The sequence below is a fragment of the Diceros bicornis genome, chromosome 5, assembly GCF_020826845.1.
Source record: "Diceros bicornis minor isolate mBicDic1 chromosome 5, mDicBic1.mat.cur, whole genome shotgun sequence".
Lineage (NCBI taxonomy): Eukaryota > Metazoa > Chordata > Mammalia > Perissodactyla > Rhinocerotidae > Diceros > Diceros bicornis.
Window position 1 is genome coordinate 82706836 of NC_080744.1, and position 18820 is coordinate 82725655.

At 47.3% G+C, this 18820-nt stretch overlaps 1 protein-coding gene across 1 annotated transcript in view; it reads left to right on the plus strand.

Moving 5' to 3' along the window:
- IGF1R (insulin like growth factor 1 receptor) overlaps window positions 1-12224 on the plus strand; it is a 291231-nt gene extending 279007 nt beyond the window's left edge. The window contains exon 21 of the mRNA XM_058542364.1: window positions 7775-12224. Coding sequence (XP_058398347.1) covers window positions 7775-8156 — 382 coding nt within the window. The 3' untranslated portion in view covers window positions 8157-12224. The remainder of the gene's footprint in view (window positions 1-7774) is intronic.
- Window positions 12225-18820: the final 6596 nt, after the last annotated feature.

The following is an 18820-nucleotide window of genomic DNA, read 5'->3' on the forward strand; positions in this document are numbered from 1 at the left end:
CTGGTTGACACAAAGCTTTATGGTCAGGACTCCTTCATGCACTGTGCAGGGGAAACCGCAGACCTCTTCCCACCGGCAGTTCTAGCATACTGCCACCACAGTGGTGTCCCCCAGGATTCTTCTCTGTAATTCATAAACCATGTAAGTGACATGCTCTCTGGAGCTTTGTCCAGTGACCCATGTGGACTTGGAACATGGTTCAGCTGACCTTCCTGCAGACACACCCCTGGGCACACATAGCTTTGGGCGCTGGCAAGTTTGTCTCCTCACACCACTTTTCAAAGAAAACCATACAGCTTTGAGTTCCTAAGATTTGTCAGATAATAGGGAAGTGTCCGTGATGCCTCCTGGGCCTCACTGCTCAGCATTCTTAGGAGAAGCCCCTCTGTTGGTGGAAATTGGAGCTGTTGAAGGTCTGAGGCCCTCATCTTTCCTGGAAGAAGTCAGAGGAGAGTGTGAAGGTATTATGTGGTTAGGTTGTCAGGTGAAGGACAGGTACAGGTGAGAATTGGTGGGCTTGCTGTCGACATGCACATTAAGGCAGGGCTCAGAGATTCTTCTAGATCCCACTAGGTAGAAGGTAGGCTACCACTGGTACCTCAAGACCAATTCAGGAATTTTCCAGAAGTGCTTTTCAGGACAAGTTCAGCTTCACATCAGAAAGGATCCCAGAGGAATTGTTGGGCTGTCTCTGTGTCTATGTGGAAGACTCCCAGATCTGCCACCCACCCATGCACCAAGCCTCGAGTGAGCACTGACTCAGGCTGGGCCCCATAGTGGTGGGATGATTTACGGATATGGGTCAGACACCCTGACAAGTGGGTACCGGGGAAGTTGGTCCCAACAGCCATGAAAACTTTGCTCATTTGGCCTCTCTCAGTTTTTTCCATGAGTCAGGAATCCAGACACAGGTGTGCTAGCTCCTCTGCTCAGTCTCACGAGGCTGAAATCAAGATGCCAGCAGGGCTGCAATTATCTGAGGCTCACGGACCCCCCTCTTCCAGGCTCTTTCAGGTTGTTGGCAGGATTCAGCCCCTTATGGCTGTAGGACTGGGGTCCTTTGTTCTTGCTGGCTATCAGCCAGGGATGGCTAGAGGCTGAGGCCACTCCCAGTCCTTGCCACATTCCCCCCTCCATAGACCTTCTCACAACAGAGCACTTTATTTCTTCAACGCCAGCAAGAGAATCTCTCTGCTGCTTTCACCTTTTTTTCACCTGATTAAGTCACACCTCCCAGGATAATCCCCCTTTTGATTAACTCAAAAGTCGACTGATTAGAAACCTAAATAAAGGAGTGAAATCCCATCATATTCATGAGTCCCACCCACACTCAGGTGAAGGGATTATACAGGGTGTTTACACCAAGGGCAGGAATCTTGGGGACCATCTTAGAATCTGACTACCACAGCCTGGGAAGCAGAAACCATTGTCCTATCAACAAACCAAGGTTTTGTTTTTTTCTAAAGCACTTTGAGTGTTGCTACCAAGACTGAATCCGTAAGCTCCATGTAGAGGTGGTGGGCCTTCCTCTGCCTCTGACTGTGCTGCTGAAGGGCCCATGGGTTCTGGGGGACTTGGTGCAGCACCCCTGTGCTTCAAGAGTCCATTAGCTGGGCTTTATACTCTTTATACTGCTGCTCCTGAATGTTTGTTCAGCCAAAACCTGTTCTATCCCATGGACAGCTTGCATGGAATTAAGAAAGAGGGCCAGAGACTGCCATAGAGTAGGCAACGTCCTTGTGTCAGCGTGTGTGTGTGTGCTGGGGGGGAGGGGACTCATTGATCACCTGAGCATAGGCCTGTACTAGGAAACCTGCACGTGTCCACTGACAGAAGGCTCCACTTCTCAGAGGGCAATGCATATGGGAGGCACTGGGTTTCCTGGATCCCTCATTGAGAAACTTCCCAATACAGCCTCTTTAGACTTCAGGACCCAAAGTTGGAAGAGACTCAAAAGGCCACTTAGTGCTTTTTCTTGCCCAACATGGAAATTCTTCCTCTTCCCACCTGTATTAGTTTTTTTTTTTTTTTTTTTCCATTATTGCAGTATAACATTACCCAAACCTAATAGTTTAAAACAACAATAAGCATTTATTATCTCACAGAGTTTCTGAAGGGTCAGGAATCCAGGAGCAGCTTAGCTGGATGACTCTGGCTCTGGGTCTGAGGTTGCAATCTAGCTGGCAGCCAGGGCTGCAGTCTTCTGAAGGCTTGACTTGGGGCTAGGATCCACTTCCAAGGTGGAGCACTCACCTCGCAGAGCGCCATGTGAGGCCTTAGTTTCTCCATGACACTGCTTGAATGTCCTCATCCCATGCAGCTGACTTCTCCTAGAGAAGGGCTCAGCAAACTTTTTCTCTAAAAAGACAGATAGTAAATATTTTCAGCTCCGTGGGCCCATACGATCGCAATTGCAGCTACTCAGCTCTGCTGTTGCAGTGTGAAGGCAGCCATAGACATCACATGAATGAGCATGGCTGTGCTCCAATAAAACTTTATTTTTCAACACTGAAATTTGAATTTCACGTAATTTTCATGTTGTCACAAAATATTATTTCGATTTTTTTTTCAACGATTTACAAATATAAAAACCATCCTTAGCTCATAGCCTTACAAAATCAGAGAGCAGGCCAGGTTTGGCCCACAAGCCCATAGCTTGCCTGCACTGCCCAGGAGCAAATGATCCCGCAGTGGAGTAGAAGCCTAGCCTAGATGGAGCCTTGGAAGTCCACAGTTTCCACCATCTCCTATGAGTTACAGGGGCAGCCCTATTTGATGTGGGAGGAGATTACGTGGGCTGTGAATACCAGGTGAGGCCCCCTGGGGTCTTGGAGGCTGGCTGCCACACCCCGATGACTCCCACTTTCCTTCCACTTTGAACAGTGTGGTCACTGTATTCTTGTCAGCCTATTATAAGAAAAATCTTCCTTCAGAGCAAAAATATAAGTAATGGAGTCTGAGGAGTGATGCCCACTGAATTTGCATAAGAGTGTGTGGTGCCAGAAGAGAGGCTAATACTAGAATCGGTGTTGTCTTAGCAAGCTTAGCAACAGTCCGAGAACACAGGTGTGAGTTTTGTTCGTGTAGTTTGGGGGTAGTGGGAGGAGAGGTATTGTTTCTGAGTTTTCTCTTCAACTCAGGCAAACGTTTGTCTCTGAGAAACTTGTGGGATTCTTAAAGTTGATCCACCTCCAGGTGACTGGAGTTTTAATATTAATTTAATATGCCTGGGAAGCAGCCCACCTGCCATGGGAAAGGCAGTGTACTTCCTGTTCCCAGCATAGAGTGACAAGGAAACTTACATGGAAAGGTTACTCTTGGATATTAAATGTTTAATTCAGGTGGCATTTCTGCTTTGCCATCCAGAACCCCCTTGGCAAATTGTTCTCTGTTCTCAGAAAGAACAAAATGAAAGGAGGCAAGTTGGTTTCATAGGGAGTGTCTGTGTTGTCCTTGTGGATTTACTGATGAACAACTTAGGTAAGAAGAAGGGTTCTGGAAGAGGCATTCTTATGTTACAGGAGATGAAAGAATGGACTCGTGTTTCTCCCAGAGGAGGAGAAAGTCACTGAGCCCTTGAGAGTTGCCTGAAAGCGCTGCTGGGCCTCCGTGTGGGAGAGAAACCACTTCGGTTGTGTTGCTCCAGAGGCCTGAATGGGCACCCGCAGGGTCACGTCTGGGTGGGGCGCGCCGTGGCTGCTGGGGGCCTTCAACTCAGCATCAGGAAGACACTTCAGCTATTTGGCGATGCCTGCAAGCAGGTGAGCAGGCTCCTCCGAAGCAGCCAGTAATCCCCATCCTCTCAGTAGCACGGAGTGCTCAGCCATAGAGGAAAAGCTACATGGTCCGAGCACAGAGTGTCCGGGCTTGTGCATCTCAACATCGAGACTCAGTCTGAATTAATTTGGCAAGTGGCATGAGATCAGATTTGGCTTGAGGTTCGCTGGTGGATCTGTACTTTAAATAGACGACAAAGCCCCTTCTTCACCTTCTCTTACACTTGGGTCTCCATACTTATACCACAAATGTCCTTGAGCCCCTCTGGGTGCTTGCTGACTGCTGATGTCCCAGAGACGGGGCTGTAAGGAGTGGTCCCAGCTTTCACGAAGTCTGTTGACTGGAAGGACTGAATTCTAATGCTGCAGGAGAAGCACTAGAGCAGAGATGTCCACTGAGCCATAAATCTCGGGCCAAGAAGCCATATTCTCTGCAGGTAACACTTGCACATCACGTGTGAGGACCCTTGCCAGGGAAGTCTTCAGTGTGCAGCATTCAGGAGAGAATGAACTTTTTAGCCCAGAGAGTCATCAATTCGTAGATGGGTCTAAAACTCAGTAGACTCCGGTTGCTTTTGCAGTTTTACATGGTTTTTCCTGTTGCTGATTAAACCCCCACATGGCTGGGAATCCTGTGCTGGTTTTGTGGGAACCGAGTGCTTGAGGAGGATCCAGACAGTCAGGAATGGCCACTCCTGCCCAGTTAGCCTTGCAATGGGCTTTCCTGTGGTGCACAGGCCCTGTGTCTGAGCTCTGCCCGAGGTCAGAGTAGCCTGGGTGAGGGGTCAGGCAGGCCCCACTGTCCCACCGCCATCCTGGCTGAGAAGTGGTTCAGAGACAATCCTGGGTGTTCAGGGCTGCTGGGAGGACGTGGGGGAGGGCCGCACTGAGCCCTGCAGGTCCTCTCTGGAATCCAGTCTCTTTGTTGTGACCCTCATCCCTTGGACTGAGGCTGTGCTCATGCTCGGGTGCTGGGCTGCGTGCGCATCTTGGCGTGTGATCACAGCCTGCCTGCACACAGCAGGCCGAGGTGGGGAGGAGTAGGGAGGTGCCATAGTGTGCAGCATGGAGTGGACAGTACAGTTGGCCCTCTTTCCTCACACCCCCGACCATCACCAGCCTCTAGGTCACACATGTCTGTTAGGCTGCTTCACAGCAGGGCAGCAGCTCCATGTGGTCTTACTCCAGGTGAAGGCCGTGTGCATGCACCCCACCACAGTGTTGGATTGGGGGGGGTACTCAGTCAAGGACCGCTCCAGGTCACCAGAGCTAACTAGTTGTAAAAAATGTGCTTTATAAAGAGGAGTTTTATCAGCTCATAAATCCTTCTAGAGTCTACTGGAAAGTTTTCTTGTGGAGATAGTGTAAACAAGGTCTTGAATCCCACAGAGTAGAAAAGACTTCCTTTTATGGGCAGCACTGGAAGGGCTGTGACTTTGGAATGGTTTAAAAGCAGTGTCACGTGGCTTGTTTGTGCTGATGTCACTGGCATCACTCCCCTGCTGGTGGCACCTCCTCAGCCCCGGGCCACAGGGCACAGAGCCAGGACACGTCACATGTTCTTGGCCCTGGCTGCGCTTCTATTCAGGGATAATTCAGTCAGCCAGAGAGGGAATCGCAGCTGAGCCATAGAGAGGGATTTCATGTAGTTATGGCCCTTTTTTGTTTACTCTTTTGGGGGGGTCCTTTTTCATAGGAAGTGATGGGGGTATAGGAAGGAGGCTTGTTTGCCATCTGATCCAAGGAGGAGCTGCCAGTTTATCACTGCAAACCACCTACAACACCTGTGACTGTCGGGGGACAACCAGAGGAGGGAAGGTCTACTGGCAGGACCATGGTTTCTCTCGTTTAGGTTGAGAGAAAATTCCTTTTTCGGACGTAGGTGGCCTTCGAAGTGCTGCCATACTGCTTCACAGAGCACTCCATCCCAGCTGCACCCTCACTAGTTTGGGGACCTCAGACAAATTGTTTAATCTCTTGGTATTTCTGCTTCCTCATCTACAAAATGGGGATATGTATAAAACCCCTACCTCCCAGACTCGTGGGGAGTAGAGCAGTTCACACACTAACCCCTACTGCCTGATGCCCAGCGTGTACCACCGAGAGCGCCCACGGACCGTCAGCCCTGCATGTGGTTATTGCTGTGGCCTAGACAGAGGTGGTTTTGTTGGGAAGGGAAAAAACTAGTCAGTCTTCGTGTTTTGTCTCATTCTTTTTCCGCTAGAACAGGGGTGGCAAACTTTTCTGTCAGGGGCCACACAGTACATATTTTGGGCTTGTAGTCCAAAAGGTCTCTGTTCCAACTACTCCACTCGCAGTTGTAGCCTGAAAGCAGCCACAATCTGTAAACAAATGGGCGTGGCTCTGCGCCAATAAAACTTGATTTACAGAAACAGGCAGCATAACAGACAGCAAGCAAGCCTCTCTCCCATTCCCACCCTCCCTCAAGGCCACATCCACTTCCATCTGACTTGACCAGACATCTTTTCCCCATTTCTTTCAAGGTAGCTGGACAGTTGGCATAGGAGCTTTCTCTTTGCTGGCCAGTTTCCATGCCCCACAGGCTTCTACCCCTAGAACTTGCCCTGGGGCCAGACATAAGCAGATGGTCTGTGGGTCAAGTGGCCAGCCTGACAGAAGGCTGGAAGCCAATTTGGGGTGCTTTGAGCTTCCTAGGTACGGGGAGTTCCATTGGGCCATTTTTATTGAAAAGCATCTCTTTCGCTAGCAGTTTTAAAACAGAGAATAGAATTTTCCAGCAAGAACAGAAGTAGAAGGAAGGCACTTTGGTTTCAAGTTCATGTGAGAAAGGGCCACTGGCCGATCCCTTCTTGGAGCCGTGGCTGCCTCTGTGCTCTGTGGCTGGCCTGGGTGTTGGCTCATTCACCCTCCTTTTTGCTTCAAAGGTCGACTTAGCTAGATCTCTCTGCATTCTGGGTTAATAAGAAGCATCGCCTCCTCCCGCAGCCGTTCTGAACTCTTGACAAAGCCTAGGCCTTTCCTGGGTTGGGACAGCTGGCTGCACCAGCAACACCATTCCTCCTTTCTTCTTCCGTGTGTGGTCTCCTGCTCTCTGGGGGGGCTCAGTCCCATTGCCAGGAAGACTCCTGGTGGCCCACGGGACTCTGAGGGCCTCATAGAAGTTTGCAGCCCAAGTGCCATCGGGGCCCAGCTGGTGAGACCCAGGCGCAGCACGGGCTCCACACTGTGTTCTCTGCCTGTCCCCTGCTTGTGCAGAGCCTCTTGCACAGGGCTCTCCCTCACCGGCTTGTTGGGATCTGGCTTCAGGTCTTCACTGGGACTCTTGTTCAGTTCAGCACAGCCTGCATCAGAGGCCGGGCTCTGCCATCGTGGGGCACGCAGCAAGCAGCCTTCACCCCAGCGCTAGACGGAGCCGGCAGACTGGGAATGGGCACTCCTCCTGTCTGGCAGCCGTGCTGCCTCACACTGCCTATTCCTCAAGTCCTCTGCCAGTGGTCCCCTGCCACCAAGGGGAAGCTTAGAAATAACATAGGTGGAGTTAAAGGAGAGATCACTGTCGGGAAAGCTGTGATCACTCCTCACCCTTATTAGTTGAGAAACTGGAGGTTTCCTGCATTCTAATTCTGGAAATAATGTTTAATCAGTGGCTGCAAGAGATGCTTCAGATAGAAAGCTGGGTTTGTTGTTGGTTTTTTAGCTCCCTGTGATAACAGGCTCTGTGTGAGTGTAGATTTGTCCTGAGGAAATGAGAGTTTGGGTTTTGCCCTGTGGAGGGTCTCGGGTCCTGGGTTCTGGGTGAAGTGAATCCAGTGGTAGAACGTTAAGTCAGGAGAAGCTGAAGGCTGCTTGGGCTATCAAGATGGAAAGCCAGAGCCTCAGAGAAGCAGCAGAACTGTTTTCAGTGCTCTCACTGTTTGCACAGTAGGTGGAGAAACCACAGCAAGTGGCCCCTGGAGACTGCTTGGCCACGTACACCTTTCCAGGTGGGACCCATCCTCTGTCTGTCTTCACCTCAGGTTTGAGCTGATGCGCATGTGCTGGCAGTACAACCCCAAGATGAGGCCTTCCTTCCTGGAGATCATCAGCAGCATCAAGGACGAGATGGAGTCTGGCTTTCGGGAGGTCTCCTTCTACTACAGTGAGGAGAACAAGCCGCCAGAGCCAGAGGAGCTGGACCTGGAGCCGGAGAACATGGAGAGTGTCCCCCTGGACCCCTCCGCCTCCTCATCCTCCCTGCCGCTGCCAGACAGACACTCAGGACACAAGGCCGAGAATGGCCCAGGCCCTGGCGTGCTGGTTCTCCGAGCCAGCTTCGATGAAAGACAGCCTTACGCGCACATGAACGGGGGACGCAAGAACGAGAGAGCCTTGCCTCTGCCCCAGTCTTCGACCTGCTGATCCTTGGATCCCGAATCCCGTGCAGACAGTAACGTGTGCACGCTTGGCAGCGGGTGGGGGGAGAGAGTTTTAACAATCTATTCACAGCCTCCTGTACCTCAGTGGATCTTCAGAACTGCCATTGCTGCCCACGGGAGACGGCTTCTCTGCAGTAAACACATTTGGGATGTTCCTTTTTTCAATATGCAAGCAGCTTTTTATTTCCCAACCCAAACCCTTAACTGACATGGGCCTTTAAGAACCTTAATGACAACACTTAATAGCAACAGAACACTTGAGAATTGAGTCTCCTCACTCTCTTTCCTTGTCTCTTCTCTCATCTCGCTCTCACCCTTGTCTCTCTCTCTCATGTCTCTTTCTCATTGTCACTCTCTCGCTCTCATACCTTTCTCTTTCCTTCTGCTTCATAATGGAAAAACATCTGCCACCAGCCCAGCCAGGACACCCTTTTTATCACATTGAGGAAATGGTGTCCCTCCCTGTGGCCCCACATTGCCCCTGTATACACCTGCCTGTCACCGTAGGTCTTTATAAAAAACACATTGAGATGGAATTTTTTAATTATATCTAACCTTTTTAGGGACGTATGAAATTTAAAAAAGGCCATCATTCATCCAAGGTTGTTACCATTTTAATGCTGCCAAATTCTGCCAAAACCCTGAACTTTCTCCCTCACAACCCCTGCACTTGTTTTCTTGTTTCCAGAGGCATGGGGCGAGCATGGTATCTGGGCCCTCCGTTTAAGAGCCACGCTGGTGATGCACTCCATCTGATCATCCCCTGGTGTTCTTTTCAAGTCTTACATTCACACAGGTCTGATTGCTTCTGACTAGGTTATGGTTTGGGGGAACTGGACAGAATGGGACTTTCTCTCAGTGAAGATGGGGAGAAGCCGAACTGGCTTCCCTGCGCCACCTCCCCACCCCCACCTTCTAGCCCCCAGGAATTTTGGAGAAAATAGGCCCTGTCGAGAGCCTGGAAGACAGGCTCTGAGTAAAGGTCGTCCACGTGCCAGTCTCCTGTCCCTGCCCCAGCTTCCCTCCCGGCCCCCAAGGACACAGATGGCAAGGGGTTTCCAGGGACTCAGCCCAACTGTTTATGCAGGTTTGCAAGGAAAGCAATTCAAACACCACAACAACAGTAAGAAGAAAAGCAGTAAATGGATTCAAGCATTCTAAGCTTTGTTGACATTTTCTCTGTTACTAGGACTTCTTCATGGGTCTTACAGTTCTATGTTAGACCATGAAACATTTGCATACACATCGTCTTTAATGTCACTTTTATAACTTTTTTACGGTTCAGATATTCATCTATACGTCTGTACAGAAAAAAAAAGCTGCTATTTTTTTTGTTCTTTATCTTTGTGGATTTAATCTATGAAAATCTTCAGGTCTACCCTTCTTCCCTCTCTGCTCACTCCAAGAAACTTCTTATGCTTTGTACTAGAGTGCGTGACTTTCTTCCTCTTTTCCCAGTAACTGATACTTATATAACATAATTTGCCATGAACTGTTTGATGCCTTTTTATAAATACATCCTCCCCTCCCCGCTGCCCCACCCCATCAGTCTGTTCTAACCCATAGGCTCTGTGGGCACGAGGCTGGTGAAGGAAGGAGGCAGGAAGAAGGCCCAGTGCCGCCCCCGGGGCCACAGTCCTGGGGTGCCGCACACCCCTCTTTCCTCAGCCTGCTCTCACACAGCATTTGAGTCTGTTACAGTGCAAGACATGATACAAACTCAGGTCAGAAAACAAAGGTTAAATATTTCGCACATCCTTGTTCAGTGTTGATAGTCACCATTGTTGAAAAGTCTCACCTTCTCTTTCCCTTGCCTTTGTTTTGGTTGTGACACACATCTATCTATTTTTTTAATTCTTGGGTACAACAGCAGTTTTAACTGCAGACACTAGGCATTTGGATTACTTTTTTTTTTTATGGATATTTAATCCTTCCATCCCATGTAAAACAGCTGCTGAGTCCAAGGGTGCAGCAGAGTGTGGTCCAGCAGACCCCTCTGTGGCCTTCCGCCACCACCCTCCAGACCGACCTACCTGTCTTTAGAACCTGAAAATCCCCAGGGTCCTCCTTGGCACTGGCGGGGATGGGGCACAGGGGCAGCATCCTCGTGGTGTTGGCAAGCCCACCACCAGGTCTACTGGCCCCAGGACCAGGTCGGGGCAGTATGGGCACCCAAGTGGCCGAAGAGCCCCATGCTCACTCCCAGAGGACCAGAGCCCTGGCGCTGCCGCGCTTTTCCTTGGCCAGGCGTCCAAGTCCTTGGGCCCAGGGGTCTTGTTTTGTTTAGTTTTTAGCACTTCTCACCAGAGTGATGACAGCACAAGAGTTGCTTCTGGGATGGAAATGTTTAAATTCTGAGTAAGAACAAAGCTAAAATATGAGGCTTGCTAGTTGTGACTGGAGATTAAACACAAGAAAGGAAGTTTGTAGTGCTTTTTTGCTTGTCAGTAGTTTGAGTCCCATGAATTTCTCTAGCCTCTGTCCCATAGTTTTTCCCTTTAAAAAAAAATGAAAAAAGAAAAAAGTTAATTAAGAAGGTATTATATGTAGGAGTTTTAATTTATTTTGTGATACCAGTTTCAATCACTGTAGAGAAGCCCCATTATGAATTTAAATACTGAGAAAAGAGTTTGTGTGTGTGTGTGTGTAAGACGGGACAGTTTTTGGTTTTTTGTGTTGTTTTTTCCCCAACATTTATCTACCTCACTCTTATTTTTTATATGTGTATATATAAAAAAGAATACATCTCACATTTCTCAGCACCTGACAACATGCCGTTGATACTGGGAACCTCATCCACACCACAGGCCGCACACACCACATGACGCAGGGAGAGGCCACGCTGGATTCCGGGTCGGGTCGGAGCAACACGCACGCACTCTCCGCTCCTTTCAGACAGCCTGCCTTTGTCTGAGATGTCTGTTTTGCATTTCTTTTGTTCTTCTCCCACCTTGCTTCCTATGAGGCTGTGAGGTATTAGGATTTCCTCCCGGCTGCCCCTGCCTGCTGTGAGGTGGGGAGTGCACCCAGCACAGCAGGAGGCCAAGGGGCGGCCAGGCTGGTTGTCTCAGAAACAAACTACTTTGTGCAGATTGAGTGACTAACAAATTCCATCACTGGAAGAGCAGTGGTTTCCCGGGTTCTGAGGGCAGGAAGTGCCCGGGGGCAGTCTCGGTTAGAGGCCCACCTGGAAGGGTGCCGTATTAGGTTTGCTCCCTTTGGCCACTCCCCTTGCAGCCCTGGCCCAGGCCTGGCCCGGGCAGGTTCACATCAGCCAGGCAGCAGCGTCAGCTCTTTGAGAGCTCGGTCTGCCAGGCCTTCTGCTTGAGGATGCAGAGGCTCCTGACCCAGCAGCCAACCCCACGTAAAATGTACGGAGGACAAAAGTCCCCTTCTCTCTCTCCAGACTGTTCTCCGACTTCACCCTCACCTCCTCCTCCCCCAGGGGAAAACAAAGATGTACCAAACCTTTAGGCTGGAAAGGGCTGGTGGTCGGCACAGAGCCTCTTTCTCGGGTGTCACGCTTCCTGCCAGGGCTGTGCCTCCACCCCACTGTCCTGCTGCTCACAGGGGTGGATGGTGCACTCCCCGATTCCAGCAGCTGCTCTTACAGGCACTGGCGATTTTATCTGGGAAACATGGTGGGGGTTTTCCCGAAGTGTGGACGGCTCCTTTAAAGTTCCAGTACTGCAGTTAAGCTCAGGAGCATTTTCCCTCCTGCAAGAACACTACTCTCCTTTCCCACGTCCCCTAGGATCTTAAGGTCATTGAGAAATACTGTTTGATCAGGGTTTTCTTCTTCCACACTGTAGGTGACCCCTTGGAATAGTGGCCTCTCCTCTCTTTTGCACATACCTACCGGTTTCCACAACTGGATTTCTACAGATCATTCAGCTGGTTATAGGGTTTTGTTTAAACTGTCCGAGTTGTTGGTGTCATTTTGTTTTTGTTTTATGTAGGTGGTTTTTCTTTAAGTAGAAAGAAAACACTAATAGCATAGTGCCCATCATAACAAATGCTTCAGAAACACTTAAATAAAAGAGAAAATGTTGCTTGTGTGATGGTGCAGTCATTTTACTGGACCAAACCACCCACCTTGACTATACCAAGGCATCTTTCCACAGTTCTAGCCTAATTTTATGCTCATTTCCCACCTCTTCTTGATTTTTCTCTTTTGTATGCTCCAAATAATTTAATCAAGCTGAGTTGTGGCATTTTCCATGCAACCTCCTCCTGACAGCAGCTCACACTGCTTGAAGTGACGTGAACCACTGAGGCACATCATTGAATTGATGTGAGTGTTAAAACATTATCACACACAGCCCTTCCCTGAGGCAGCAGGAGCTGGTGTATTCTGGAGACGTTGTTGAACTGCAGCTGTGTGAGACCCAGACCACCCTAGGTCTCCTTTATGGGATGTCATGATGTTTGACACACAGTTGGAACGAGCTTTCCTCCTTGGAAGATAGATCAAGACGGTGTTCATGGCCAACACTGGCCTCTCCTTCCAGCCTGTTTCTTATGACTCGGAACAACATTTCAATGGTAGGAAAAGTAGCTTGGTAAAATAGAAAAGTGGTTATCGTGGAACTACCCAATGGCAAAATATTTGGCGTCAAGTGGTGTGTTTTGGTTGGGATAACAGATTTACAGGCCAAGTATTATGCCAAATTCTAGGCCAGTTTGTTCCACCAAAGCCTCTTTCTCAGCAGCCCACCTCTGTTGGCAGGTGGCTGCACGTGATGCAGGCTGCTGTTGTGGCAACGTCACACTAGCTGATTGGTGAGAAGGCTAGGATGTTTGGTCCAAGGTCCTCAGCTGTCACTGTTGGGTCCTGCCAAATTGGCCAGACAGTGTCAAAGGCAACTCCTTTCCAAAACATAGGCACCCTCCAGTTGACAGTAATGCTCCATGGTATGCCTTGGCCCATTCCAGCAATCCCAGTAATGCATTTAAGGTTTGGGGTTTGTTCTTTTGTTAATGTTACTTGTGTGTTTGTCAGCTGTCTTTTCATTTCCTGGGCTAAGCAGCATTGGGAGATATGGACCAGAGATCCACTCTTTAAGAACCAGTGATGAAAGTCAAACTTTCTTACTCCCCTCTGACGTAGTTGGTGGCACGAATGAGAACTTCGAGAGAGGATGTTGTTAGATTAAACCTCTGTTGCCAGAGATGCTGAAGATACAGACCTTGAACAGGCCAGAGGGTTTCATTTTTGACCTCCAGCTTAGATGACTAGGTGGTCATTTAGAGAAAAAGCAGACGAACACTCCTTGATGATGGAATGATCAGGCAGTAGGAAACCATTGTAGCAGGTTATGACACAACATGAAGAGGAGAATTGCGAGCAGAAGGGTACAGGGCTTAGAAGAAGTGTGGACCATGTTTTGAACGTGATGGTTTCTGAAGATATCAGACCACATCAAGGCTCAACAGTCATCCATGGGCATTTGGTTTCAACAAATCAAACTAACATCCTACTTTGGAAACTGTTATAGCGGAGTTAAGTCAAATTGTTCAAGAACTCGAACTGCATCACACCCGTCAGTTGTCAGTTCTGGGGCATGACTTTAGGGTTTTGTTTTATTTTGTTTATGCGAGAACATAATGATCACTCATCTGTATGTCCACGTTTGTATGTGTCCACATCTTTCTGGTAAACATTGTTTTAATTAGTCACTCATTAGCGTTTTCAATAGGGCTCTTAAGTCCAGTAGATTACGGGTAGTCAGTTGACGAAGATCTGGTTTACAAGAACTAATTAAATGTTTCATTGCATTTTTGTAAGAACATAGAATAATTTTATAAAATGTAGTTTATAATTGCCGAAAATAATTTAAAGACACTTTTTTCTCTGTGTGTGCAAATGTGTGTTTGTGATCCATTTTTTTAGGACACCTGTTTACTAGCTAGCTTTACAATATGCCAAAAAAAGATTTTTCCCTGACCCAAGCCGTGGTTCACCCTCTTTTCCCCCATGCTTTGTGCCCTAGTTTATAACAAAGGAATGATGATGATTGAAGTAGTTCTGTATCTTCAGTATCTTGGTCTTCCAGAACCCTCTGGTTGGGAAGGGGATCGTCTTTTACTGGTCATTTCCCTTTGGAGTGTAGCTACTTTAACAGACTGAAAGAACCTCATTGGCCAACGAAACAGCAGAGGTGTTGCAGTCCAGCGGTGCCCGTGGCACTACTGAGCATCTGGTGTGGTTGCTTTAGTTGTTATTGTTATGCAATGCCTAGAGATGGAAGGACTTGATTGTACAGCTAATGTTTTTCACAGTGCTCACAGCATACAGACTTACCACGCAAAAGATGATAATTCTGGTGCACGCAGGCCGTTTGCTTACATGCCTCATATCAGGATTAATGCAAGGAAGAGACCCTACTTATTTTTATTTAAGGCAGAACACCGAAGATAGGTACATTTTTCCAATACAAAACAAGTTCTTTTTAATAAAGACTACACACGTACAAGTTTTTTTGTTTGACTCCATTTCCTCTAGCTCCCAACAAATTATCGTCCATGTTCTACACAACTCCACAAAATTCCCATGGTTGGAAATATCTGGATATTTTGCAGTATATGGGAGAAAGGTCCAGAAACAATTTGTTTTTTGTTTTCAACTTTTCATTCGGATGTTGGGCGTTGCGTAGACACATCCACAGGTGGAACAGATGCTTGGCAAAAACACCTGTCTGCTTTCTAAGCCAGTGAGGTTGAGGTGAGAGGTTCGCCAGAGTTTGTCTACCTCTGGGACACAAAAAAAAAATCAAACCAGAAGGCGCGATGGAATGGATGCATCGCAAATAATGCATTTTCTGAGTTTTCTTGTTTAAAAAAAAGTTTTTTAAAAAAAGTAAAAAAAAAAAAAAGGTAATAACATGGCCAATTTGTTACATAAAATGACTTTCTGTGTATAAATTATTCCTAAAAAAATTCCTCTGTTTATATAAAAAAATCAGTAGATGAAAAAAATTTCAAAATGTTTTTGTATATTCTGTTGTAAGAATTTATTCCTGTTATTGCGATATACTTTGGATTCTTTACATTATGAGAAAAAAAAACTCTGTCTATTTTGAATGGCTGAAGCTAAAGCAACTTTAGTTTCTCTTACTCTGCTTTTTTCTAGTAGTTAAAGTACGACATGGTTTAAGTTAAATAAAAGAATTCTGTATGCATTTTTGGCCTCTGATTTTGTTCCCCCCCTTTCTGGAAGAATCAGCATGCCTCTGAGGCAGGGAAACTGAGCTGCGGGTGGCATTTGTGTTCACACATGTCGTTCAGAGGTGTTCCGTGTGAGGCTCTTTCTTTCTGACAGCTGAACCTTCTCAGCATGCAAATTGCTGGTGAAGACAGGGAAGCTATTCTGTTTCTCACTCCATTAAATCAGCTAGAAGAAAATTTGAATACATAAAATATAGAAACCTGTACTTCATTTCTGACGGATTTGTAGACTTTTCCTCTACCTTCCACTGACTTACTTAAAGTCAGGCCAAGGCAGGTCTGCTCTGAGTGACTCTGGGGCAAACGACTTCAAGTCTTCACGCTTCCATGTCCTTGTTGGTACCTCATGGCTAGTGCACCTCCTCAGAGGGTGCCGGTGAGAACCAAGTAAGTACCCCAGGATGCGGCTCACTGGAGGTGCTCAGAAATGTTCGTTACTTTCTAGCTGGTGATCTCGGCCTGCCCCAGGGACTCTACGATCCAGGCATCATTATCTTTGCCAGGGGAAATGGTTATGGTAGGAAATGTAAATACATGTTCAAAGGAAAGAAGCTGTGTATGTTCTGGAATCAGCCCAGAGATGCTTAGACACATCAGGAGGACAAGCTGATCATTCACTAAACTTTGATCATGGCAAATTATACTCCAGTAACAAAATCAGCCCCTGGATAAAGGGCTAAATGACAAGAGTGGGCAGTAGCAGGAAACCAAAGGCCATGCTTACTGAAGACCTGTGAGTCTCACAAGGATTTGGACCTGAAAACAAAAGGCCTTTCTAAGAGAGGGGGCTCTCTCAAGCTTGATGTTACCCCAGGGTTTTTGCTCACCATTGTCACAGTACCTGGCACTCAGGGGACTCACTAGATGACTGACGACTAAAGACTGCTCATTTCCAAGGCTCAGATGGATGTCTGGGCTTCAGGTGGGGTGGACAGAGGCGCGCCATGTTGCTCTCCCGTGTTCCTGGGCAGGTTGACACTGCACTTCCTGGTGGCCGCAGCATGTTCTACACTTGTCCTCTGCCAGAAGCAGCAGCAATTTCTTCTTAGGATGAAGGTACTGGGTCTTTAGAAGTGTCAGAACCTCTCCCCACCGTGCCACCTCTTAAGACCACAAACCCAGCAGGGCTATTCTATATTTACCCTCACAGGTCCTGCTACGAGCCCATACTCAGGAAGGTGTGTATTTTTATAGTGTTCTCTCATCACTGATGGACTTCCATATCCATTCTCTCACTGGATCTTCACAACAACTCTGCAAAGGAAGGATTTTTATTACTCTGTTTTATAGATGAGCAAATACAGAGACATGCTCAAGACGCCCCCCCCCCCCAGCTATTAAATGACCAAACCAGGGCTCAGCTTTTTTAAGCTTAGTCAGCTTTCAAACTGACTCAGAACTGCCACATATCAGCCGTAACTCAACAGACCCCAGTGTGTATCAATGGGGTGGCAGGCCACTTAGACCAGGATGTGAACTGGCCCTCTGGGGTTCTTCACAGAGAACTCTGCAGGCCACAGAGGGGACGATGATGGGGACATTCATCAAGAGGGAGCTCTGGCCTCCCAATTGAATGACATCTAAAAGTTTGTAAAATGTGTATGAGTGCCGCCAAGCTATCTGAAATAACACTGGAGCCAGGTCCCAGAGGCCCCCTGCTTGCCACTGTCCTGAGACAGGAACTAGAAGGGGGGCATCCGAGGCTCTGGGTAGCAGATGTTTGCCTACAAATACAGAAGACTCTCCACATTAACAACAGTGCAGCCGGACCCACGCATGCTGGCCAGACCATCCCACTCCACTTGCTGGCTTTGATCTGTTAACCTGTGACTCTGATCTGTTTTATGTTAAGTGAGGCAGTTTCATTTGCAAAGGGAGTCCTGTAAAGTCTATTCCAAACGCACAAGTATGCTGGAGGGCTAATGGTAAAACAAGCAAGGCCTGCCCAGTTCCTTTGTTATTAAGTTGAAGATGCTTTTTCTTACAGTGAATGAATCTGGCACTAAGTGACGATGATTTTTTTAAATGTAATTAAGTGGAAAAATGATAGCTGAGAGTACACCAACATAACAAGAAATTTCCCAGATTTTAGCCACCTTCAACCCCTTCCTCTAAAGAACAATATTACTAATGGGGTTCCCAAAAGAAATCTGCTCCCAGAAAACACTCACAGCAAGTAAAACCTTGCTATGAGCAGTTTGGCACAAGACCCACTACAGTGTCATACAGGGAAAATACAAGATGAAAAGGGATAGTACTGACCACAGCACAGAAGCTAAACCTAGCTATTAACCTTTGCTTTAAGAACAAAAGCTACTGGTAGGAATATAAAATGGTGCAGCTGCCATGGAAAACAGTGTGGCAGTTCCTCAAAAAATTAAACACAGAATTACCTTATGATCCAGAAATTCCACTTTTAGGTATATACACAAAAGAACTGAAATCAGGGACTCTTAACAGATATTTGCACACACCAGTGTTCACAGTAGTAATATTCACAATAACCAAAAGGTGGAAGCAACCCAGTGTCCATCAAAAGGTGAATGGATAAACAAAATATGGTCTCTACATACAACGAATATTATTCAGCCTTAAAAAGGTAGGAAATTCAGACTCATGCTGCAACACGGATGAACTCTGAAGACATGCTGAGTGAAATAAGCCAGTCACAAAAGAACAAGTGTTGTTCCATTTATATGAGGTCCCTCGAGTACTCAAATTCAGAGATGGAGGGCAGAATAATGGTTGCCAAGGGCCGGGGGGAGAGTTGGGACACATATTGTTTAATGGGTACAGAGTTTCAGTTTGGGATGATGAGAAAGTTCTAAAGATGGATGGTGGTGATGGATGTACAACAACTGAATGTACATAATGCCACCGAACACTTAAAAATGGTTAAAATGGTAACTTTTATGTTACATGTATTTTACCACAATTTTTCAAAAAAAGAAAGAGAAAAACCAAACACTAGAGACTCAGTGGCTCAGAAGCTGCCCATAGCACCTGGATGCTCGAGCTTGGAGACCAGGAATGGGGCACCTGAGTGGTGGCAGCACATGTGTTTCCCCATGGCCAGCTGGTCATGGATCAACTCAGTACGTGGGGCTCTGCAGAACAGGTCTGTGGTCCTGGCAATCTGGGCAGGATCACACAAGCCCGCTACATGGTCTCTTAAGAGAAAAAAAATTACTAGGATTTCATTTTATTGTCATGAAAACCATAACTGAAGCTGGTTAATCCCTTGTGAAATGTCTGCCTTTCGGAGTGTTCTTTCTTCTGACAATAAAATAACCCTTTGTGATTTCGTTGGGCTAATTCAGAATTTTTTTCTCTGTGTAAACTGTTTTACAAGCAATTTTTTTAAAAGTCTCTCAAAGCACAGTAAAACTCTGCACACAGGATTGAAACACTGAATTTTCT